The 25,742-nt window shown below is 33.3% G+C and overlaps 1 protein-coding gene across 1 annotated transcript in view; it reads right to left on the bottom strand.

The window, feature by feature from the left end:
* Nucleotides 1-16,504, bottom strand: part of LOC129738372 (dynein axonemal heavy chain 10-like) — a 30,720-nt gene extending 14,216 nt beyond the window's left edge. The window contains exons 1-18 of the mRNA XM_055729554.1: nucleotides 16,415-16,504; nucleotides 15,925-16,077; nucleotides 15,192-15,324; nucleotides 14,761-14,846; nucleotides 14,235-14,369; nucleotides 13,948-14,154; nucleotides 13,654-13,793; nucleotides 9,271-9,351; nucleotides 8,739-8,934; nucleotides 8,361-8,512; nucleotides 7,796-7,877; nucleotides 6,813-6,921; nucleotides 3,731-3,851; nucleotides 3,092-3,261; nucleotides 2,888-3,029; nucleotides 1,827-1,876; nucleotides 1,323-1,448; nucleotides 821-943 (exon numbers count right to left, since the gene is read on the bottom strand). Of these exons, the coding sequence (XP_055585529.1) occupies nucleotides 821-943; nucleotides 1,323-1,448; nucleotides 1,827-1,876; nucleotides 2,888-3,029; nucleotides 3,092-3,261; nucleotides 3,731-3,851; nucleotides 6,813-6,921; nucleotides 7,796-7,877; nucleotides 8,361-8,512; nucleotides 8,739-8,934; nucleotides 9,271-9,351; nucleotides 13,654-13,793; nucleotides 13,948-14,154; nucleotides 14,235-14,369; nucleotides 14,761-14,846; nucleotides 15,192-15,324; nucleotides 15,925-16,077; nucleotides 16,415-16,504 (2,296 nt within the window). The remainder of the gene's footprint in view (nucleotides 1-820; nucleotides 944-1,322; nucleotides 1,449-1,826; nucleotides 1,877-2,887; nucleotides 3,030-3,091; nucleotides 3,262-3,730; nucleotides 3,852-6,812; nucleotides 6,922-7,795; nucleotides 7,878-8,360; nucleotides 8,513-8,738; nucleotides 8,935-9,270; nucleotides 9,352-13,653; nucleotides 13,794-13,947; nucleotides 14,155-14,234; nucleotides 14,370-14,760; nucleotides 14,847-15,191; nucleotides 15,325-15,924; nucleotides 16,078-16,414) is intronic.
* Nucleotides 16,505-25,742: the final 9,238 nt, after the last annotated feature.

Here is a 25,742-nt window from a genome sequence, read left to right as displayed (position 1 = left end):
TTGTGACAGTTGCGAGCGCAACTATGAAACATCCTATTTTGAAAAAAAAAAAAATGCTCCCATTTTAGAACGCTGAAGAAGCTTATTTGAAACAATGTTTCTCATTAAACTTAGTGTTTGGTCATAACGACCCTTTTCAAATAAGTTGTATCTTAAGCCAGGTTCAAACAATTCAATTGTAAATATTTTATTTTCTACTTTTAGTACGTAGTAGAAACGTTTCGCTAATGTTAATCACAAGGTTTTTCTGCAAAGAACAAAAATAAACGTTTATGATAACTTATTCAATTCAAGTATTTTTTTTAAAAGTTTGATGTATTTGTTTTTTCAAAACCTTTTTGAAATGCATACAAAATCGGCCCTGTCACATAAATTTTATGTTAACGTGTAAGACCTTAACAAGCCTGGAACAGTCGAGAGAAAAGAAAAAAAAATGGTACAACCATAACCTTTTCTTGGCCTGCAAATGACGTTCATTCAAATTTCTGAAGCCAATTTTTGTAAACATACCAACCTGTTACGAAAAAAAAACGTTCAATTTTTCTTCTATCGAAAACATGACACAAAAAGAATGTGTAAATTACTTGTTCAGTCAGATAAAAAAGACAAACATCCTGCAGCGATCCAAAAATATTCGCCTTTTTTCGTATTCACAAGTTTTCTAATCTATGGCAGGACAAACAAAAACATCCAAAGCTTCAAACAACACAGAAGCAGCAAAAGCAGCCAGAAAAACAAGACACGTAGGAACCCACCATTCCCAATCGTTTGACAATAGCACCAAAAGTGAGCGCAGAATAAAACACCCACCGAAACATACCTGATAACACGGTTCCGACGGCGCGAAAATCCATTCCCTCGCCACAGTTGGTGACCACGCAGAGCAGGGCCATGGCTTTGGCCAGGTCCTTGGTGGTTTCCGTTTTCCCGGTTCCGGCTGGGCCTGTTGGGTTGTTGTTGATGTTGTTATTGGAGGAAAACAGGGTTAGATAATCGGTTAGTAGGTAGCTGAACGTATATCGACGGGTGGTTGTTCTAATATAATGGTTTAGGCGCCCTTTCCGAGGAAGAAATGAATTCCAATGGACTACGATATTTTTGGTTGGTACTTATTGTTAAAGGTGGTTTTACCTGGTGGCTTAACACATTTGTTGCACTTTTTCTATATTCAAATTAAACATTTTCCTTCCTGAACTTTTAAATATATGTAGTAGATTCTATAATTACAATCAAACCCTATCAACTATGCTCTCTCAACATCATCGAAGCTGGTAAGACCGAGCATTATTAATTCCAATTAACTGATCTCTCTCCACACTTACCAGCCGGTGCCGCGCCAAGCTTCATGGTCAGGGCCTGGGTGATTGTCAGATAGATTCGATCCGTGAGCGGTGTAATCACGAGACGCCCGTTAAGGCCCATGTACTCGTAGCCATAATCGAATTTCCCTGCACGGTCATCCGTTTCCCAATCACCGTTCACCGGAAGGCGATGACCCGGATCAGACAGTTTCCGGTTGATATGAGCACGGACCCACGATGAAGATAGTTCATTGAAGAAAAGAGCAGTAGAGAATGTAATTATTGCACAGATTTCGGTGGATCACGTTCTTAACTCGAGTGAATTTGAATGTGTATGGATATGTATGGATGCAGGAAATAAAAAAGGAAATAAGATTTGGAGATACTTGTCTAGAGAAGATATTCATTCTGTATTCAAGAGAACAAATATTAGGAAAAATATATTTCTAAATGGATACTTTATTCAAACTAACAAACTCATTCGGATGAGAGTTTCGGAAAGCAAATAGATTTAACAATACTTACCTGTGCACTGTACCACAAAGAGATTGTCTGGATCCCGAAGCCAATAAAATCTGTTATGCGTGGGTAAAAAAGAATTTTTAAAAATGATTCTTTAATAGAAAAATATTACAAAATTGTTTTTTACGATTCGAATTTTTCTTCAAGAGGTCAAAGATCAAAACTGACAAAAACATCATCAGCAATGAAATAAATACTAATCAATCTATCTTATATTTATTTCTTACAACATTATTTAAAGTGATATGGGAATCAACATAGGTCAAATTCTGCTGCAAACACAAGCAAAAAGTCCTGTTTTTGATTACGCAACAAAAAGGAAACGTTCTTTCAATGCTTTAAATACACAGCTGCTTAAAATGGAAATGCATTCCACAAACGCTCTCGATTTCCATCATCGAATGATTGGTTCCCGAGGAATGATTTTTCTTTCGTTCTCCCGTCCAACATTCGGTGTTCAGACTTCCGGGAGGAAAAGATAGGTCTAGAATGACCGAAATATCTCTCTGACTGATGCCAAGAAAGGGAAGCAAAAGCCTAATGAAAACTGTTGAATAATGAATCAGTAAGCAATCATGCTATGGCCGCATATTGGGGATGCTTTTTCTGTACCCGGAAGAGTCATACTATGTTCACTGTTTTGAAGTTTGCCGAGCAATGGCCTTACACCTTCGGTTGGGTTCCGATAAAAGAACCAGCCAGAGTGCTCTTCTCTTAACGATGACCAGGTTGAGAAGTGTGATTTGATTTTCTTGCCAATTATGTGATGAGTTTCTGTTGCATTACTGGAGTAATTTGCAAATGTTCCTTTGTGTCTACTGGAAGTGTGTATTGGGAATGATTGACAGTTTTTTTCAAGCAAAAAATAACTGAATAAAAATTCTTGTGGTGAGGTTTAACTTTAGAAATGCAAAAATTCGTACTTTCACATTTCGCTATAAGAAAAAGTACCCAACAGACTCCGAATTATCGAATGTAGGTAATGTAAAATCGAACTTATTTTGTTGAAGATCATAGTAAAAATATTCGAATGAACATGGCAATTTTTAAGTTGGTTCACTTACCTCAGCTGACTTTCCCACCCAAACTCTTGAGCGTCTAGGATGCTATCTCGTACAAACGATTCTATGATATCTCTCGCATGGACATCAATAGTGGCTATCGTTTTGAACTTTAGTCGATCATTAGGTGATAGTTCAGCTCGTACTTTGAAGAATCGTTAAATTAGTATAAACGTCTCAAATTTATTTAGCACAATATGGATTTACCTTTTACTACCAAGTCGTCAAGCTGCCGATTCTGAGCTTCAAGATACTCCTTCATAGCTCGTTTGTTGCCCTTTTTCACCTTGGCAAAAACTTCCTCCACTTCGGCGGTCCACCAAACTTGGTTAGCAGCAAGGCAAACCATACCCTGGTACAGCATGATCCAATCGGGACTGAAAGAAGATACCGTAACATCACGTTTGGTTTCAAAATATTAACGATAGGAAAAGTTTTCCCGAACCAGACCGTCAAAATACCAGTGCTAAATATATCACATGGTCATAATACAGTTGGTACGATACCGAATATCGATAAACTTCTTCATGATTTGCTGGCCTGGACCAATAGTATAACTCCCATCAATAACTTCCAACGAACTCCCGTGAATCAATTGTTGATCAATAATATCAACAAAAACTAATGTCCGAGTTGTGGCTAGTTTGGAAGGGACTCATAAATTACGTAACAAATATCTAATATCGCTTGAAACTTAGTTTTATGTTAATCTAAGGCCTATTTCAATTATAAATAAATTGATTGAATTCCAGATCTTTGATTTTTACGTTATTTATGAATGATTCCTTTTTCAAAAAAAAAAAGAAAATAACAAATTGTCCCATCTTATATCTCCTTGAACCTTACCGTGTTCGTTCCCGCTCCTTGCCGTAGTCGAAGATGGCCTTCTTGCTGATGTATCGATTGGTGGCCCTCATCTCCTGCAGGACATCGGTCATCCAGCTTTCGACGCGGCCTTTCACGGGCACTGTTGTCGATGGTGTCGAGTGCCATGTCCGCCAAAAACGAGCCATGCCAAGCAGTGAAACGACGACGTCGACGTGAACGCAACACCGGAAAAGAGGGAATAAGAAAAAGACATTAAAACTTTGGCCCTCGAACGAACGGAACGCGCTCCAATGATTCGTCCGGAGATGGTCGCCGTGTTCGTCTGTTCGTTCATGTTTCGTTCAACGGATGGCAATAATCGGCCAGCATCATCACATAAATCGCGAGGATATCGGTCTGTTCTCGTTTGGTAGAATCGGAAAAGACACAACCCATATCGGCCCAAGTAGCTGAAGAGTCGTGGCAGGGCATGGGCGGCGACTCTAGTTTCTTCTACTTCATATGAAAAAGAAAACAACCACCTTTATATTTTATGACAGTCATTTAACTTCTGCATCATATCATTAAAATGTTTTATGGCTAATCAAATAGTAAGGCTGTAATTGAATTTAAGTTTTTTAAAGATTCCACACAAACTATGAAAAACACGGTTTCACGAAGCCTTTCTGTTGGTACTTGTTAGATAAAGTAAATAATCAGATTCTGCCTGTGGCATCTTGATATATGTTGTCTTTGCACTCGCACCATACAGGATTTATGAGAGCCAAACTCATCCAACGATGTTGAGCAATCGCTAGCCCAACTGTATGCTGCGTATGCGGTATTAAAGACAGTAAGCGATCAGCTAGTTTCCACAGTCAAATTTGTCGCCCTTCTTGTAGATGGGGCATATTACTCCCACTTTCCATTCCTCTGGTAGCTATCCTGTGTCCCAGATCCGGACCATCAACCGGTGTAGGCAGTTGGCCAACTTGTCCGGGCCCATTTTGATGATTTCAGCTGCGATGCCGTCCTTTCCAGCCGAATTGTTGCTGTTCAGCTGATGAATGGCTTCCTTAACTTCATTTATCGTTGAAAGTGGCTCCTCTACCTCTTTGGTTATGCTGTCCATGTAGCTTCTCCATCGTCTTGGTCTCCTCCATGTCTCCTCCAACAGTGTTGTGGAGAACGCATCGGGCATTGAGAACACGACGGAAGGACTGGTTCGACGAGTAGTGTAGAAGAGTGATGAACGAAGAGAACGCTGCGCGGGCGGCAGAAGTGCAAAGAAGTACTCGTCGAAACGTGGAAAATCACAGACAGCGGAAGAAGCAGTGAGTTCGAATTTTCCAGGAGAAAAAGCGCCGCTCAAGGAGCATCATAACGAACGATCGTGAGGTAATCAAAAGGTGGAAGCAGCACTTCGATGAACACAATCGCTTATCAAACCCGCTAAATAAGCTGATGCGCTTACCGCTGATTGCAAAATGGAAGTAGTGGATCTCAATGGTAAAGTCTCTGGTGTAAACGCCATTGAGGTTCCAATCCAGATTGATTCTGGAAATTTTACAGAAAACTGTCATTTATCCCTAAATCCTGTCCTGATTGCGCACAATTGACCAGATAGCTGGCTAGATTCTGAAAAGGTAAATTGTGCTAGCGATTGTTAAAATTTTTGGTCGGATTTGGCTCTCATACAATTTCTGTTTTTTTCGAGGGATTTTGAACATCATGCATCCCGAACTTAATCTTGATCAAGGTACAATGCAAAAGTTGCTCGCTGCTACTGGCTGTGCCTTGCTAGCTGGGTGGTAGAAATACATACATACTATACATATAATGGCTGATTCATCCCGAATCTCTATATGAAGGAAGCGCAAATTAGTCTTATACTTGGATTCCACATCAAGTCTGATATACTATCGATGGATAATATTAACTAGTTTTAGGGATGAACACTTACAAAGTAGAATCAAAAGCTAGCGCAGCTCTTAACACATTGCGGACCAACTTCGATATACCTATCTCGTTTTTTCGCTTGACGCGTGTGCGCTTAACTGAGAAGCATAACTCCAATGTGATACCTTTTATAAAGAAACTTAATTCTACAAAATTGTGAACAACACTTTTGTTTACTCGAAGACACTCAATTTTTAACATTTGGTCCAGTGGTTTCTGGAAAAAAAAGAACGCCAAATAAGGGTGTTTTCGGCCAAAGATTTCTTTACGGCCCTTAATGTGTTGAAGTCGCTAACTCAATCTAAGATTTGTGAAAAAATTAGATCTTTAACAGATCGCTAGAGCCTTTTTTGCGTCTAGCACTGCCTATCCCCTACCAACATCCACCACCCATGCCTCCCAAGAGCGAAACGACTGCTCACTATTCCAGAAGCGCGTTCGCAAGCTCGCAAAAAGATCGTTATCGAAGCAATTGAAACATAAAAGTTTGCCCTTTTTCCCACTTCATAGCTGATCTCGCCCATCTCGGCCCCATCTCGCAACATTTCCCCGGACAGCTTGGTCGCCAAGTTCGCGAACCTGCCAGCCTGCCTGCCTGCCGCCGGACGTGATGTCATAAAACGGATACGCGATTTTGTGTCCCTGTCTCTCTCTGTCTTTTTCCTATAGCTACACGGTTCCAAGATACTGGACAGGATTTGGATTTGTTTGGCAACTGGCTGCTGACGGCGCGGTGTTTGTAGGTCGTTGCGTTGTGCGTTAGAATTGTTTTTTTTTCCGGTTCGTCCTGGTTGTCTATCACATAAACATACATGAAAACGCATCTGATGGGGTCACGTTTGAGCCCTTTACTACCATTGAACTTGACGAGTGGGTGGTGAGTCAGCAGAAATTATGTTTTTGATCATCGAAGGGCTACATTGACGTTATTTTAGGCTTTAAAGAAGTTTCATGAGTGATATGTACAAAAAGAAGTCTCGAATTTTAAAACTTTTTCCTTGAAAATGTTTTGAAGCTTGCGTCGTGTGCTGAAAAGATCTTTATCTTCCTGCAAAAACACGATTCAAGCGTAAAATTTTTGCACCTAAATTTTCTAGTTTATACTTTTTTTTATGATTCACCTGCAAGGGAGCTAAAAAATAGAAAAATCCGCATTACTCACCTCTGGTTTGGAACTGCATAACTTCTCCCTCGGCGGATATCATTGCACTGACGAGTGGCGTATCGTCGCGATCCATGACAAATCGTAAAGATTTAATGTTATCAAACATCTGGTGAAGAAATGACAGAAGAAAATAAACCGATCAGAAAACAGCTGGCCCAACATACGGTGGCGTTAAATTCAAAATTGGCAGCATTTGTGGAGCGAAAAACTGAAAAACCAATATCCAAACTCCCTGGGGCCATATCCAAGCGAAATCGAGAGAAGGCAAGCAGCCTGCTGGAAGGCTTTTCCGTCGTCGCGCCATTTAGTATATGGCTTCGAAATTACAAACTATAAACGGTCCGTTACTGCCGTCGTTGCTGGGTGCTCGTAAACGGTTTGTAAATTTCATTAGGCGAAGCTCTCGCAAAGTCCACCCATCTTAACGACTCGAGCTTCTTGTCGTTGGAACGTATTAGCTCAACTAACAGCTGTTCGCTACGGTTACTGTATTAAACTTCTGCTGCCTTGTAGAAGGAAGCGCCTCTAGCCTGTCATATATTAATTGCTTTTCGCAGCGACATAATGCGGATCATCTTCTCCCAGGGCCGGAAAAGACGTCACCGAACCGATTCTGCCAGACTTAGGTCATAGGCAGTCAGATGGGAATATGTTATTCGAAAGGGTGTTAATGTGCTGTTATATGTTTGACAAATGGATGTTATTTTTATTCCTTCGGTGCAACGACCAAGAAGCCGTTTAATAGTTGGGTTTTTTTGAATAGTAAAAAAAATTGTTAAACAATCTGCTCGTGAACGGGATCCTTCGAAAAGCAAAGCAAAACCTTGCCTAATCCCATACAGAGGTGCGAAGAGCTTCGATGGATGTTGATTGAATTGTTGTGTAACTGACTCAAGGCTCTAGAAGGAGTGGTGAGGTTTCCCTTTTAGGGTGCTTAGCTAGAAGCAGTGCTTATGAGCTGAGAGAAGGATTCACTTTACCTTAATTATGTGCTCTTGAACGGCCGTATGTTCTTTGCTTCCCAGGATTGATAGCAGCTCGTCCGTCGAAATGAAGTAGAACCTGGTGAATAGGATATTTGAATTTAATATTGTTGTCTTGATACGCAGTGATGAGCAGCTAGGCTCATTATGTTATTAGGATTAGCTTCTTCGAGTTTGCCGTTCTCGCTACGTCTAATGGTTGTATAAAATTTAAGCTATGCAAACAGTTTGCTCACATTAAACCAATTATAATTGAATGATACATTTTGAGATCGTTATCAGAGCTTTCTGGTTTGGTGTCTGTTTCAGATATTAAACTTTAGGTATCGATGGATGATTTTCAGAGAATTGTTAAGCGGCCTTCACTGACTTTGGAAAGCCATTTTCATAATTGCTTCCATCCGATTGACCACATTCTAAGTAACTATTAATTCCAGAGATTAATATCTTTCAAACAGAAATCCAAATTTTCAAAGAACAACCGCGGAAGAAAATAATTATCACTCTCCGGTGGCAATAGATCAAACAAAACCGCAAAACATTACACTTAACTCACACTTACCTCGGGAAAAGCATTCTCTTGTGCTCGAGATAATCGTTCAAAGATTTTTGGCATCCATCCAATTCTGTCCCGAGCCTCAGGAAATCGTCCAGCCGGCCGGGAACAAGACAAACATTCACCACCAGCGGATCCCGAAAGCTTCCGTTCATAATCTGCGGTTAGGTTTGGTTTGAGAGCATAAAAAGTAAAAAAAAAAATCAAGAAAACCCACAAACGATAACAAAATATTTACACTTAGCCGGAAGAGACCCATCGTGGCATCTAACCGGAAAAGAGCTCTTTTTCACTTATCCCAGCGCCTCCCTCCCCCCACCAAGAACCGATGATCTACGGAAACATCCAGTAGCTTCAGACGGTAGTCGACAGCAGTAGACTTACCTCTTGAAACTCCCAGTCGATCTTGTTAAATCTTTCTGCCTCTTCCGGTAATTGGGCACTTATATCGCCGCCGATAAATATTCCTTCCAGGTAGAGCCACTTCCGCTGGACAGCGAGCCACTCGTCGATGATTTCCGAGATAAGAGTAAGATTTTTCTCCCAGCGCTGGACCGTCGGCAGGAATGGGCCAATAAATCTATTTGGTTTATGGGAACATGGGGAGGGGTTGGAAAATTTTCGGTTTCAAGTTCTTGGCTCATTCAAGTTTGTCAGGTGAAGCAAGTCAATTCTACTGAAGGACACAGAATGAAACTTTAGAAGTTTAAAAAAAAAATGTTTGGAAATCTTAAGGTATCACCCAATTTCTAACTCGTCATGATTTAAAAAATGTTTGGAAAAAGTATTAGAGTTTTTAGAAAAAGAATAATCTGAAGTAAAAGAAATGTGATCAGGAAAGAAAAGCCGACGCAAACACGAACTAAGTGCAAGATAGCAAGGTGCGAGTACTAAGGAAATCATCAATTGTAATTACTGAGAGGCCGCCATCGATTGCAGGTTCATTGAATTTTCCTCTAGCACCATGGTGATGTCGTCCACTCCTCCAAGCACGTATCTGGAAAGAAAAATTTGTTTCCATTAATTTTAATAAATCCAATTACGTGGACAAATGCCAAACCATTCAAAGCGATGAAAGAAAACATTAAGAGATTTACAATAATTGTAAGAATTGAAGGTTGGTTTCTTACAGGATACTTTATCTGAGACATTCATAATTAAAATGTTTGTTTAATCAAATTACTTTTAAAATTTCCTGTATCAGAGACTTCAGATCGACCGCTTAATTTGTATCTAGTGGAAATTGACAATATCCTTACAAATCGTTCAAAAGTATGTTAACATAGAATTAAAAAAAATCAAACAGAAGAATAAAACCGTTGAGAGATATTATATCCCAATACAGGAGATGTTTTATCTTAATTTATTTTTGCTATTCCGATATTCAAACATGGCTGGTCCAAAATTAATTGTTCAATACGACAAAGTATACCAGAGCAACAAGCACCAAACGTAGAAGAAAGAGAACCCAACAAAGCTGAAATCAGCCATCGAGTGCCATCGAGGAAGTGAAACACAAACACAAACGAGTCAATTTTTTCTGCTGCTGTATATCCTTGCTCGTTACGCCATTGAACAGAAGTCCCAACTTGGCGCGAGATAATTTATTCATTCATTCGACGCTCTGCCGTCTCGTTTGTCGCGCTCGGCAAAAGCAACAGCAGCAGCATTCGGAAGCTTTCTCCTCGGCTCGGCTCGATAAATTAATGTTATTTTTCCCACGAAATCAATTTTGTTTAAAATAATCAAATTAAATTTTATTTATTCGACACTCGAAAATTAATTACGCGACAGCCCCGGCGCAGGAGTGCAATTGAAACAAATTGTATCGTTACTTTTCAATTTATAACTCCGGAACCGAACGGCGACGGCGACGGCACTTCTGGCAGAAGGATTTCGTTCCGTTCGACGACGACAATCAATCGACTCACTCACTCGGAGGACAAACGCCCAATGATAACTTATCGTTTGCTGATGGTAGGTGCAATTTTGCTATTTATTTTTGAATTATGAAAATAAATACCGTGAAATTTTGGACAAAATCAAAGCTTAGTAGTTTAAATTACCTGAGCCAAAACATGTGTTATTTATTTGATTCAACTCCATCCACTCCGTCTTGTTTAAAAGATTCGAAACATAATAAAAATAAGTAGCAAGAATTATTTCAAAATCATTCTCCACTCACTCCACCTTTTGCTACTTATTCATTCCTTAACCAATATGACTTAAAATATTTCAAGAACATCTCCATCTTAGAAATCGGAGCCGGAACAATGTGAAAACATGATTCCAAGCACTCCGTCTTACTCATCTGAGCGGTAACTACATATTTACGAATTGATGTTTACGAACACAAATCTCAATGAAAATTGACGTTTCCTCGAAGAGACTCCAACTTAAATAACACTAAGCCTACATTTTTCGAGGATATGGTGACTAGCATCTTACAAATGCTAAAACCGCCAAGTCCCAGAATTTGTACTATGTATGCCGTGATTTCATGATCGTTGGCATAGAAGACTTGAACTCTATCCTCTAGTCCACGGGCGGCGGCTATTTAAAACCAGTTTTGATATTTCATGTCAGATCATGTCAGTCAGACACATTCCAGCGTGACGTGACGACTTTTGACAGGTGTTTTTTGCACGAAATGTCAATTTTATCATTTTTCAGCCAAACAATCTATGCATATTCTTAAAATTCACTATACGTGAAAGTCGGGTAATAATGACACCCTAGAGTAGAATCGCAGAAAATCAAATATCTATTGCCTTTTTCATAGTAGTCTACAGTCAGATGAGCAGTTTAGGTTATTTGCTTTCACATTAACCATTGGCATTAGTAAATTTCCTTCATCAAGACTGTTTTTTATAGCAATCTAAAACAAGATTGCGAATTACAGTTTTTTATATGGTTGGGTAAAACGGACACTGCTGATAAAATAGAGATATTACCAAAAAAATTGTTGTACTTGTAAATATTTTTGTAAATTAAGTTTTTTAACCAAAAAGATAACAAACTGGTCTATTTGAGTATAAGTACTTTATGACAGATAATTGCTCACTAATAACACACAAATAATAATACTCTGTGCTTATAACTAACCAATAATCGTACTTGCGCAGCCAGAACTTATATCTGGTTCTGAAGAATAATAAAAGATTATTATTATTCTTCTTGTCTTTGCTCATAACGTTAACATAAAAACATTATACACTGGATTCTTTTTTTAAACGATTGTTGTGTTCGTGCAAAAAAAGAAATCGTTTCAAAAAAGTTCAAAACAACCAGGCAAAATTCATCGCTCATTTCGATTAAAGTGGCCAACTTGGACTGAAAATCGATCATTTCCAACCAGGTAGACCATTCTGAGGTTTTTTGAGTGAATCGGGAAGCTCAAAGAATTGTTTTGGGTTGATCTGTTTTAAGCCACGGATGTTCCGGAACTTCCGAAGAGTCTCCAAGTGGCCATTCCGGCCTATGTTTCTGTTGGGAAGCAACATCCGTATCAATTTACCACCCAAGAATGGTTTAGCAAAAAGCGAGAATGTCTAGAACCTGTTTTTGTCATGTTCGAAAATCGTCTTATTTCGAGAAAATCGTTTAAAAAAAATCGTTTAAAATAAAACCGTGTAAAATAAGATCGTTTAAAAAAAGAATCCAGTGTAATGATAGACAAACATAAAACGGCCGGGCCCACTGTGGAGCAGAGATCGCAGAGACACAGGAACAGAAGAAACGTGGACCACCAGTACCATACGATTTAAATTTGCTGTATCTTTGGAAGCATGCAAAGAAGAATGATCCAAATTTACCCATATGCCCAAAAGAAATCTACTCATTAGATTACCTCGATTGTTTTCATAAACATATGTGATCGGGATTCGACCAGACCGAACTGAACGCCATTAATTTAATTTCGAGAAAATCTATTTAAAGCCCTACCGATTCAAACTTTTTATTAGATATCTCATTTAATCATTTTGCCATCACATTTCGACTCTTATAAAGCCGTTGGGGCTGTACGGGTTGATTACTGATAACACAATAAGCAGAAAACTTAGTTTCAATAGCATCTGAACGACAGTAAGCAATAAAATAAAGTATCTTTTATCGTTAATTGTTAAAAATTCTTACATCTCCTAAAGTAAATTGAAAAACAAAATCAAGGGTTTCGGTTCAGTCTGGCTGAACAAGATTTTAACGAATGCTAACAATCCGAAATATAAAGTTTTAAGCTACGTGAACGTAATTTATCATTTGATTTATAGGATATCACAGTTTTGAAACGAAAAACCTACCCATATAAGATTATTTCGCACAAAATCAGTTTTCCTGACCGAAACATGCTTTTTATTTTTTTACTTTGGATCAATGCATTTTTGCCATTTCCACCGTTTGCAACATTGATTTTCTTTGATAAAATCGGAAAAAATAGGAAATATGTTCTGATTTTCATTGGATAGATAGAATATCATGTTTTGCATTCGCTGCAATTGATAACTCAATTTTTTTTTCATACTGGCGTTCAGTTCGGTCTGATCGAATCCCGCCAATATAAAGCACGTATTAAATTTATTTATTTATATGAACGTTACTAAAAAAATTTGAGAAAAATCATGGATGAGTCGTAACTTTTAAGCTGAGAAATTCAAAATTGACCCCAAGTCGACTCTGTCTGTTGTACCAGTGTGCTCACCTGGTTTTTTCAAAGCGACATGACATGACATGACGACAGAATGTTGTGCAGGGGCATTTCAACAAGATCTTGATGATCACAATGTTTGATAGTTTTTCGAATTGCTAGTTAAGAGTAAACTAAACAAATATAGGTACCTTTTAAATAATGTGACGATGCAAAAAACCCGAATCGTCCGAGTCAAAAAATTATGATATTTGGTATTACAATTTTTTCAAACATCTAGTAAACCAAAAAACTACATTTAAAGAATTTCAATTTGATCAAGTTTATGTCCTGGAGTTTGAAGTTTGTTAAGCGAAAATGTTCTGTTTTCAAAGAATCTAAATATACCATTTTTCGATATTTATTTCAAAGGTTATATGAATCATTAAACATAAAAACTATAAATTTTTGAATGCGTTGAATCACCTTCTTCAAGAACTACCGAGAATTTTTGCTTTAGGAGTTATTCGAAAATTTGGACACTCAGGACGCAAGTGTGTCGAATTTGTCATAAGTGAACTCACTGATTTGCGTTTCTCTCATCATTAATGAATGTTTAAAAAAACTGGCATTGGAAATTTTGCAATAATGTTCATGAATAGAATAAGAACAAACCTTCCTTCTACTATAACTCCACGACTTTCGTAAGGCAACACAATGAAGGACATGTGCTGCCAAATTTCCTCCACTTCTTGGACGCCCCGTTCGATCGACAATTCTTTGATGGCATTGTTGATGATTTCTTCGGCAATTTCCTTGAAAAGAAGAAAAATTAATAATTTAAAATTTGTTGAAGTTTTCGGAATGTCTTGTAAAATAAAAACGTTAACGATGCATTAAAATTACCGACTGTTTAAATTTTTGAACAAAGAAAGTGAATTATCCTCTCCTAAGCAAAAGAAAAGGTACCTGATACTTGTGCAGCTCCATCGCGAACATATTTTCCAACGTAAAACGTTCCGGCGCCATGTCGAAATGTTGACCAGTTTTGTCCATTAGCAGATTCCAGTGGCGTTCCCGAAGCGCTTCGTCCTTCAGGCTCAACATCAGCGGAACCGACGATTTGAACTGCTTCATTTTGGTGTCCAAGGCTTGGCCGACTGGAGTTTGGCGAACCTGGGCGTAATCGGCAAAAGTAGTAAAAGGATTTAATGAGCATCGGTTTATTTCGCTGGGGGTGGAGTTTTATGGATTACAGATCGTGGCAAACGGCGGTAATCCTTTATGAACACTTCGATTCCATCGAGGAGGGCCTGGGGGTTCAGGTCGGCCCAAAGCGTGCGAGACCATCGTTCCCGGGCAATTTTCTGCTTGTGGTATAGCTTGTAGACCTAGAAAGAAACGGGGGTGATTTATCGAGGAAAAGTGGTTACTTGTTAAGTTGTAGCTTTATTTCGGTTTAGTTCAGTCAAAAGGCTGTTATTAAATGACTCAATGTAGTGTCCAATCTACTGGACTGTTTCGTTCAACTGTAGGATTCAGCATTTCCTGTTGAGAACCAACAGGAAATGTGACGAAATGATGACAATTTTTCTAGCATCAAACAGAATCCACAAACAATTAAATGTAAAAACAAAAAAATTAGGATCTTAAACTATTATCAACGCGAGTACTCATCGCTCATGTGAGTGGAATCCACGAAAGGTATGACGAACGTCAAAAAACAGCATCACCCATAAACTTGAAACAAAACTACAAAAAGCACACGTTGAACATACTCACCACTTGCATTTCTTCGTATTCGTTTTGGCACTGCAAAAATTCGCTGTAATCCGTTAATGGGATGTCGAAGAGTTTTTCCGCGTTTTCTGTCCAGAATGAGTGGGGAGGAAAAACCGTTAGCAGATGCAGCGAATGCGAGCAAAAATCGTGTACTTAGTTGTGAAACGTTTTAGGATTGTTTTTTGCTTCTTACAATTCCTTCCCCCCACTGCAAAAGCTTGAAGGTTTCGATGCAATCATCATCGCACGAGAAATTCGAAGCAAAAAAGCATCACAAAAAGCTAATTGTTTTCAAATTGCTCAAAGTTGGTCGTCGTTTGTACAAAGTGAGAGTGTTGAATGTGAATGTTTTTGTCCATGGATGCGAACTTTTCCCAAGTAGATTATACCTACATGGAAGTTTGTGTGCACCCAAGTTGTTCCATACTAACCGAGCTCTATCCGTTGACGATTGATGTCTATGAACTCTTTGCTGAAGGCGACCATCAGTTCGGATCCACGGTCCAAATCCAACCCAACTGTTCCGGGACCTTCCGTTTTGTACCGTTCAATGAACGAGTTCAGCTGTTGGGCGGGGAAGAGCAATTAGTATGTTATTCACGGGAAAACGTTGGATGGAATTACAATTGTTATAAGATTGCTTTCTTATAGAAAATTGGAAAACTTGAAGATTTTTTTTAAAAACCTTATTGATCTGCTTTCTGAGATAAGGCTTACTAAATAAGTTTTTGGAGTTTTTTTTCTAATATTTATCAAGTTCTTAGAAAAGCGTTCAACAGAAAATTCTCAACCTTGCACCTTTTTCTGTTCAATCGTTAATCATAAACCTCCATCGAACGCTCGATTATCTTCCCTATTGCAACAGAAAACCACACTTTGAAGTTTCTCCATAGTTGACAGAAAAAAAAAATGATGAAAGCAAAATCGTTCTGCCGGAAGTGTTTCTCCGCATCTTTACTGATTTTTCGCTTATGACATCTAATGTCTTAAGGAGCTCTGATTGACAATCAACCGGAGCGATTCTTTTCGTGGTTCTGGGTTGATAGGTAGCTACATGTTCTTTCAAGTTTGCCGACAGCATTTATTACTCACATGTGGATAGATGTAGCTTATACATTTACGTAGGTATAAGTAACATCTTGGAAGTGATTGAGATGTACTTACCTCGATGCAGAACACGCTGATCTCGCCCTGAGTCATCTCGGCAAACTTTGTCTTGGTGGGCTGAAGCATATTGGAACGGTATAGAGCGGAGTTGAACAGTTTGCGCCAGCGTTTCTCCAGCTGGTACGCCATCAACATATCGCCGAAGGGAACCTGTGGGTGTGGGTGGAAGGTGCCAATGAGATCAAAGGTTTTAAACGCAAAATGAGCTGATATATGCATGAATGTGGCCTCCAAGTACGCCATAATCATCAAATGAGAATATTTTATTGAATTTAAACTGATTTGAAATAAAAAACAATTGATTTGGATTCCTGCCTTCGGTTTTCAAACCAGATTAATCCCACCCGAATTTAAAGAAACGTTTAAAACTTTCCGGTGTCCTTCAAAAACCTGACCTTTAGAACCCTATAGCTTTCCGCATCCAATCGCCAAACAAAAAGCACCAGATGAAATAAAAGCGGAATCAAACCCCCTCGCTTGTACAAACTTTGGTCGGTCGATGGAATTTACTTCTGATTGTGTTATGTGTGCTCGCATTGGTCTCTGGAAGGCAGTTTTCCAAGAACCGTTTCCCCATTTCGGGCGCTGTGTCAATACGCTGACAGAATTCGGAGAATCTCGACGTGTACGCAAACCATGCGGATTCAAATCAAGAGCAGCAGCAATAGGAGAAAGGTTCGCCGTTATCCCGCAGATTTCCGGCCCTGATTTTGGCCAGGGTTCCACGTTCATCAATATGCAAATGAAGCGGATAAAGTTTTCATCAAGTTTATCGATAGCGACAGCCAGCCCAGGCTATATTGGAGTTTGAATTTTAACGGTCCATCTGCAGGTGAAGTTTATTCAGCGATTGACTCTATTGGAATCTAAGCGGGCGTAGTTTATGACCTTTTGTACAATGTAGGTAGCGACCTATCGTAGAGGAACTAATCTGGAAAATGGGGGCATTGCACGTGGTCTGCTTTTTAGTTAGAAGTGAAAAAAAAAATTTTTTTTTATCAATTTTGGAAAGATTGAATGTAGCAGCAAAACAAAGCTTAAACATTTTTTGAATCCATAGTTTCCTATCCCAGTCATATTTGTACATCCTTGCGTACACCTTCAGAAAAGGATCTACTCCAAGCATTGCATATAAAATAAGCACATAATTGGCAAAGAGTTCACTCACTATTAGCTTAAACCAGCTGTGTCATCGTTGTATGAGTTTTGTGAAACGTTTTTGTCATTTTAGTCATTTTAGTCATTTTAGTCATTTTAGTCATTTTAGTCATTTTAGTCATTTTAGTCATTTTAGTCATTTTAGTCATTTTAGTCATTTTAGTCATTTTTGTCATTTTAGTCATTTTAGTCATTTTAGTCATTTTAGTCATTTTAGTCATTTTAGTCATTTTTGTCATTTTTGTCATTTTTGTCATTTTTGTCATTTTTGTCATTTTTGTCATTTTTGTCATTTTTGTCATTTTTGTCATTTTTGTCATTTTTGTCATTTTTGTCATTTTTGTCATTTTTGTCATTTTTGTCATTTTTGTCATTTTTGTCATTTTTGTCATTTTTGTCATTTTTGTCATTTTTGTCATTTTTGTCATTTTTGTCATTTTTGTCATTTTTGTCATTTTTGTCATTTTTGTCATTTTTGTCATTTTTGTCATTTTTGTCATTTTTGTCATTTTTGTCATTTTTGTCATTTTTGTCATTTTTGTCATTTTTGTCATTTTTGTCATTTTTGTCATTTTTGTCATTTTTGTCATTTTTGTCATTTTTGTCATTTTTGTCATTTTTGTCATTTTTGTCATTTTTGTCATTTTTGTCATTTTTGTCATTTTTGTCATTTTTGTCATTTTTGTCATTTTTGTCATTTTTGTCATTTTTGTCATTTTTGTCATTTTAGTCATTTTTGTCATTTTTGTCATTTTTGTCATTTTTGTCATTTTTGTCATTTTTGTCATTTTTGTCATTTTTGTCATTTTTGTCATTTTTGTCATTTTTGTCATTTTTGTCATTTTTGTCATTTTTGTCATTTTTGTCATTTTTGTCATTTTTGTCATTTTTGTCATTTTTGTCATTTTTGTCATTTTTGTCATTTTTGTCATTTTTGTCATTTTTGTCATTTTTGTCATTTTTGTCATTTTTGTCATTTTTGTCATTTTTGTCATTTTTGTCATTTTTGTCATTTTTGTCATTTTTGTCATTTTTGTCATTTTTGTCATTTTTGTCATTTTTGTCATTTTTGTCATTTTTGTCATTTTTGTCATTTTTGTCATTTTTGTCATTTTTGTCATTTTTGTCATTTTTGTCATTTTTGTCATTTTTGTCATTTTTGTCATTTTTGTCATTTTTGTCATTTTTGTCATTTTTGTCATTTTTGTCATTTTTGTCATTTTTGTCATTTTTGTCATTTTTGTCATTTTTGTCATTTTTGTCATTTTTGTCATTTTTGTCATTTTTGTCATTTTTGTCATTTTTGTCATTTTTGTCATTTTTGTCATTTTTGTCATTTTTGTCATTTTTGTCATTTTTGTCATTTTTGTCATTTTTGTCATTTTTGTCATTTTTGTCATTTTTGTCATTTTTGTCATTTTTGTCATTTTTGTCATTTTTGTCATTTTTGTCATTTTTGTCATTTTTGTCATTTTTGTCATTTTTGTCATTTTTGTCATTTTTGTCATTTTTGTCATTTTTGTCATTTTTGTCATTTTTGTCATTTTTGTCATTTTTGTCATTTTTGTCATTTTTGTCATTTTTGTCATTTTTGTCATTTTTGTCATTTTTGTCATTTTTGTCATTTTTGTCATTTTTGTCATTTTTGTCATTTTTGTCATTTTTGTCATTTTTGTCATTTTTGTCATTTTTGTCATTTTTGTCATTTTTGTCATTTTTGTCATTTTTGTCATTTTTGTCATTTTTGTCATTTTTGTCATTTTTGTCATTTTTGTCATTTTTGTCATTTTTGTGTCATTTTTGTGTCATTTTTGTGTCATTTTTGTGTCATTTTTGTGTCATTTCTGTGTCATTTCTGTGTCATTTTTGTGTCATTTTTGTGTCATTTTTGTGTCATTTTTGTGTCATTTTTGTGTCATTTTTGTGTCATTTTTGTGTCATTTTTGTCATTTTTGTCATTTTTGTCATTTTTGTCATTTTTGTCATTTTTGTCATTTTTGTCATTTTTGTCATTTTTGTCATTTTTGTCATTTTTGTCATTTTTGTCATTTTTGTCATTTTTGTCATTTTTGTCATTTTTGTCATTTTTGTCATTTTTGTCATTTTTGTCATTTTTGTCATTTTTGTCATTTTTGTCATTTTTGTCATTTTTGTCATTTTTGTCATTTTTGTCATTTTTGTCATTTTTGTCATTTTTGTCATTTTTGTCATTTTTGTCATTTTTGTCATTTTTGTCATTTTTGTCATTTTTGTCATTTTTGTCATTTTTGTCATTTTTGTCATTTTTGTCATTTTTGTCATTTTTGTCATTTTTGTCATTTTTGTCATTTTTGTCATTTTTGTCATTTTTGTCATTTTTGTCATTTTTGTCATTTTTGTCATTTTTGTCATTTTTGTCATTTTTGTCATTTTTGTCATTTTTGTCATTTTTGTCATTTTTGTCATTTTTGTCATTTTTGTCATTTTTGTCATTTTTGTCATTTTTGTCATTTTTGTCATTTTTGTCATTTTTGTCATTTTTGTCATTTTTGTCATTTTTGTCATTTTTGTCATTTTTGTCATTTTTGTCATTTTTGTCATTTTTGTCATTTTTGTCATTTTTGTCATTTTTGTCATTTTTGTCATTTTTGTCATTTTTGTCATTTTTGTCATTTTTGTCATTTTTGTCATTTTTGTCATTTTTGTCATTTTTGTCATTTTTGTCATTTTTGTCATTTTTGTCATTTTTGTCATTTTTGTCATTTTTGTCATTTTTGTCATTTTTGTCATTTTTGTCATTTTTGTCATTTTTGTCATTTTTGTCATTTTTGTCATTTTTGTCATTTTTGTCATTTTTGTCATTTTTGTCATTTTTGTCATTTTTGTCATTTTTGTCATTTTTGTCATTTTTGTCATTTTTGTCATTTTTGTCATTTTTGTCATTTTTGTCATTTTTGTCATTTTTGTCATTTTTGTCATTTTTGTCATTTTTGTCATTTTTGTCATTTTTGTCATTTTTGTCATTTTTGTCATTTTTGTCATTTTTGTCATTTTTGTCATTTTTGTCATTTTTGTCATTTTTGTCATTTTTGTCATTTTTGTCATTTTTGTCATTTTTGTCATTTTTGTCATTTTTGTCATTTTTGTCATTTTTGTCATTTTTGTCATTTTTGTCATTTTTGTCATTTTTGTCATTTTTGTCATTTTTGTCATTTTTGTCATTTTTGTCATTTTTGTCATTTTTGTCATTTTTGTCATTTTTGTCATTTTTGTCATTTTTGTCATTTTTGTCATTTTTGTCATTTTTGTCATTTTTGTCATTTTTGTCATTTTTGTCATTTTTGTCATTTTTGTCATTTTTGTCATTTTTGTCATTTTTGTCATTTTTGTCATTTTTGTCATTTTTGTCATTTTTGTCATTTTTGTCATTTTTGTCATTTTTGTCATTTTTGTCATTTTTGTCATTTTTGTCATTTTTGTCATTTTTGTCATTTTTGTCATTTTTGTCATTTTTGTCATTTTTGTCATTTTTGTCATTTTTGTCATTTTTGTCATTTTTGTCATTTTTGTCATTTTTGTCATTTTTGTCATTTTTGTCATTTTTGTCATTTTTGTCATTTTTGTCATTTTTGTCATTTTTGTCATTTTTGTCATTTTTGTCATTTTTGTCATTTTTGTCATTTTTGTCATTTTTGTCATTTTTGTCATTTTTGTCATTTTTGTCATTTTTGTCATTTTTGTCATTTTTGTCATTTTTGTCATTTTTGTCATTTTTGTCATTTTTGTCATTTTTGTCATTTTTGTCATTTTTGTCATTTTTGTCATTTTTGTCATTTTTGTCATTTTTGTCATTTTTGTCATTTTTGTCATTTTTGTCATTTTTGTCATTTTTGTCATTTTTGTCATTTTTGTCATTTTTGTCATTTTTGTCATTTTTGTCATTTTTGTCATTTTTGTCATTTTTGTCATTTTTGTCATTTTTGTCATTTTTGTCATTTTTGTCATTTTTGTCATTTTTGTCATTTTTGTCATTTTTGTCATTTTTGTCATTTTTGTCATTTTTGTCATTTTTGTCATTTTTGTCATTTTTGTCATTTTTGTCATTTTTGTCATTTTTGTCATTTTTGTCATTTTTGTCATTTTTGTCATTTTTGTCATTTTTGTCATTTTTGTCATTTTTGTCATTTTTGTCATTTTTGTCATTTTTGTCATTTTTGTCATTTTTGTCATTTTTGTCATTTTTGTCATTTTTGTCATTTTTGTCATTTTTGTCATTTTTGTCATTTTTGTCATTTTTGTCATTTTTGTCATTTTTGTCATTTTTGTCATTTTTGTCATTTTTGTCATTTTTGTCATTTTTGTCATTTTTGTCATTTTTGTCATTTTTGTCATTTTTGTCATTTTTGTCATTTTTGTCATTTTTGTCATTTTTGTCATTTTTGTCATTTTTGTCATTTTTGTCATTTTTGTCATTTTTGTCATTTTTGTCATTTTTGTCATTTTTGTCATTTTTGTCATTTTTGTCATTTTTGTCATTTTTGTCATTTTTGTCATTTTTGTCATTTTTGTCATTTTTGTCATTTTTGTCATTTTTGTCATTTTTGTCATTTTTGTCATTTTTGTCATTTTTGTCATTTTTGTCATTTTTGTCATTTTTGTCATTTTTGTCATTTTTGTCATTTTTGTCATTTTTGTCATTTTTGTCATTTTTGTCATTTTTGTCATTTTTGTCATTTTTGTCATTTTTGTCATTTTTGTCATTTTTGTCATTTTTGTCATTTTTGTCATTTTTGTCATTTTTGTCATTTTTGTCATTTTTGTCATTTTTGTCATTTTTGTCATTTTTGTCATTTTTGTCATTTTTGTCATTTTTGTCATTTTTGTCATTTTTGTCATTTTTGTCATTTTTGTCATTTTTGTCATTTTTGTCATTTTTGTCATTTTTGTCATTTTTGTCATTTTTGTCATTTTTGTCATTTTTGTCATTTTTGTCATTTTTGTCATTTTTGTCATTTTTGTCATTTTTGTCATTTTTGTCATTTTTGTCATTTTTGTCATTTTTGTCATTTTTGTCATTTTTGTCATTTTTGTCATTTTTGTCATTTTTGTCATTTTTGTCATTTTTGTCATTTTTGTCATTTTTGTCATTTTTGTCATTTTTGTCATTTTTGTCATTTTTGTCATTTTTGTCATTTTTGTCATTTTTGTCATTTTTGTCATTTTTGTCATTTTTGTCATTTTTGTCATTTTTGTCATTTTTGTCATTTTTGTCATTTTTGTCATTTTTGTCATTTTTGTCATTTTTGTCATTTTTGTCATTTTTGTCATTTTTGTCATTTTTGTCATTTTTGTCATTTTTGTCATTTTTGTCATTTTTGTCATTTTTGTCATTTTTGTCATTTTTGTCATTTTTGTCATTTTTGTCATTTTTGTCATTTTTGTCATTTTTGTCATTTTTGTCATTTTTGTCATTTTTGTCATTTTTGTCATTTTTGTCATTTTTGTCATTTTTGTCATTTTTGTCATTTTTGTCATTTTTGTCATTTTTGTCATTTTTGTCATTTTTGTCATTTTTGTCATTTTTGTCATTTTTGTCATTTTTGTCATTTTTGTCATTTTTGTCATTTTTGTCATTTTTGTCATTTTTGTCATTTTTGTCATTTTTGTCATTTTTGTCATTTTTGTCATTTTTGTCATTTTTGTCATTTTTGTCATTTTTGTCATTTTTGTCATTTTTGTCATTTTTGTCATTTTTGTCATTTTTGTCATTTTTGTCATTTTTGTCATTTTTGTCATTTTTGTCATTTTTGTCATTTTTGTCATTTTTGTCATTTTTGTCATTTTTGTCATTTTTGTCATTTTTGTCATTTTTGTCATTTTTGTCATTTTTGTCATTTTTGTCATTTTTGTCATTTTTGTCATTTTTGTCATTTTTGTCATTTTTGTCATTTTTGTCATTTTTGTCATTTTTGTCATTTTTGTCATTTTTGTCATTTTTGTCATTTTTGTCATTTTTGTCATTTTTGTCATTTTTGTCATTTTTGTCATTTTTGTCATTTTTGTCATTTTTGTCATTTTTGTCATTTTTGTCATTTTTGTCATTTTTGTCATTTTTGTCATTTTTGTCATTTTTGTCATTTTTGTCATTTTTGTCATTTTTGTCATTTTTGTCATTTTTGTCATTTTTGTCATTTTTGTCATTTTTGTCATTTTTGTCATTTTTGTCATTTTTGTCATTTTTGTCATTTTTGTCATTTTTGTCATTTTTGTCATTTTTGTCATTTTTGTCATTTTTGTCATTTTTGTCATTTTTGTCATTTTTGTCATTTTTGTCATTTTTGTCATTTTTGTCATTTTTGTCATTTTTGTCATTTTTGTCATTTTTGTCATTTTTGTCATTTTTGTCATTTTTGTCATTTTTGTCATTTTTGTCATTTTTGTCATTTTTGTCATTTTTGTCATTTTTGTCATTTTTGTCATTTTTGTCATTTTTGTCATTTTTGTCATTTTTGTCATTTTTGTCATTTTTGTCATTTTTGTCATTTTTGTCATTTTTGTCATTTTTGTCATTTTTGTCATTTTTGTCATTTTTGTCATTTTTGTCATTTTTGTCATTTTTGTCATTTTTGTCATTTTTGTCATTTTTGTCATTTTTGTCATTTTTGTCATTTTTGTCATTTTTGTCATTTTTGTCATTTTTGTCATTTTTGTCATTTTTGTCATTTTTGTCATTTTTGTCATTTTTGTCATTTTTGTCATTTTTGTCATTTTTGTCATTTTTGTCATTTTTGTCATTTTTGTCATTTTTGTCATTTTTGTCATTTTTGTCATTTTTGTCATTTTTGTCATTTTGTCATTTTTGTCATTTTTGTCATTTTTGTCATTTTTGTCATTTTTGTCATTTTTGTCATTTTTGTCATTTTTGTCATTTTTGTCATTTTTGTCATTTTGTCATTTTTGTCATTTTTGTCATTTTTGTCATTTTGTCATTTTTGTCATTTTTGTCATTTTTGTCATTTTTGTCATTTTTGTCATTTTTGTCATTTTTGTCATTTTTGTCATTTTTGTCATTTTTGTCATTTTTGTCATTTTTGTCATTTTTGTCATTTTTGTCATTTTTGTCATTTTTGTCATTTTTGTCATTTTTGTCATTTTTGTCATTTTTGTCATTTTTGTCATTTTTGTCATTTTTGTCATTTTTGTCATTTTTGTCATTTTTGTCATTTTTGTCATTTTTGTCATTTTTGTCATTTTTGTCATTTTTGTCATTTTTGTCATTTTTGTCATTTTTGTCATTTTTGTCATTTTTGTCATTTTTGTCATTTTTGTCATTTTTGTCATTTTTGTCATTTTTGTCATTTTTGTCATTTTTGTCATTTTTGTCATTTTTGTCATTTTTGTCATTTTTGTCATTTTTGTCATTTTTGTCATTTTGTCATTTTTGTCATTTTTGTCATTTTTGTCATTTTTGTCATTTTTGTCATTTTTGTCATTTTTGTCATTTTTGTCATTTTTGTCATTTTTGTCATTTTTGTCATTTTTGTCATTTTTGTCATTTTTGTCATTTTTGTCATTTTTGTCATTTTTGTCATTTTTGTCATTTTTGTCATTTTTGTCATTTTTGTCATTTTTGTCATTTTTGTCATTTTTGTCATTTTTGTCATTTTTGTCATTTTTGTCATTTTTGTCATTTTTGTCATTTTTGTCATTTTTGTCATTTTTGTCATTTTTGTCATTTTTGTCATTTTTGTCATTTTTGTCATTTTTGTCATTTTTGTCATTTTTGTCATTTTTGTCATTTTTGTCATTTTTGTCATTTTTGTCATTTTTGTCATTTTTGTCATTTTTGTCATTTTTGTCATTTTTGTCATTTTTGTCATTTTTGTCATTTTTGTCATTTTTGTCATTTTTGTCATTTTTGTCATTTTTGTCATTTTTGTCATTTTTGTCATTTTTGTCATTTTTGTCATTTTTGTCATTTTTGTCATTTTTGTCATTTTTGTCATTTTTGTCATTTTTGTCATTTTTGTTATTTTTGTCATTTTTGTCATTTTTGTTATTTTTGTCATTTTTGTAATTTTTGTCATTTTTGTCATTTTTGTCATTTTTGTCATTTTTGTCATTTTTGTCATTTTTGTCATTTTTGTCATTTTTGTCATTTTTGTCATTTTTGTCATTTTTGTCATTTTTGTCATTTTTGTCATTTTTGTCATTTTTGTCATTTTTGTCATTTTTGTCATTTTTGTCATTTTTGTCATTTTTTGTCATTTTTGTCATTTTTGTCATTTTTGTCATTTTTGTCATTTTTGTCATTTTTGTCATTTTTGTCATTTTTGTCATTTTTGTCATTTTTGTCATTTTTGTCATTTTTGTCATTTTTGTCATTTTTGTCATTTTTGTCATTTTTTTCATTTTTGTTATTTTTGTCATTTTTGTCATTTTTGTCATTTTTGTCATTTTTGTCATTTTTGTCATTTTTGTCATTTTTGTCATTTTTGTCATTTTTGTCATTTTTGTCATTTTTGTCATTTTTGTCATTTTTGTCATTTTTGTCATTTTTGTCATTTTTGTCATTTTTGTCATTTTTGTCATTTTTGTCATTTTTGTCATTTTTGTCATTTTTGTAATTTTTGTAATTTTTGTAATTTTTGTCATTTTTGTCATTTTCGTCATTTTTA

The sequence above is a fragment of the Uranotaenia lowii genome, chromosome 1, assembly GCF_029784155.1.
Source record: "Uranotaenia lowii strain MFRU-FL chromosome 1, ASM2978415v1, whole genome shotgun sequence".
Classification (NCBI taxonomy): domain Eukaryota; kingdom Metazoa; phylum Arthropoda; class Insecta; order Diptera; family Culicidae; genus Uranotaenia; species Uranotaenia lowii.
The sequence above is the reverse complement of the archived record's forward strand: the minus strand, read 5'-3'. Positions and strand labels throughout refer to the sequence as shown.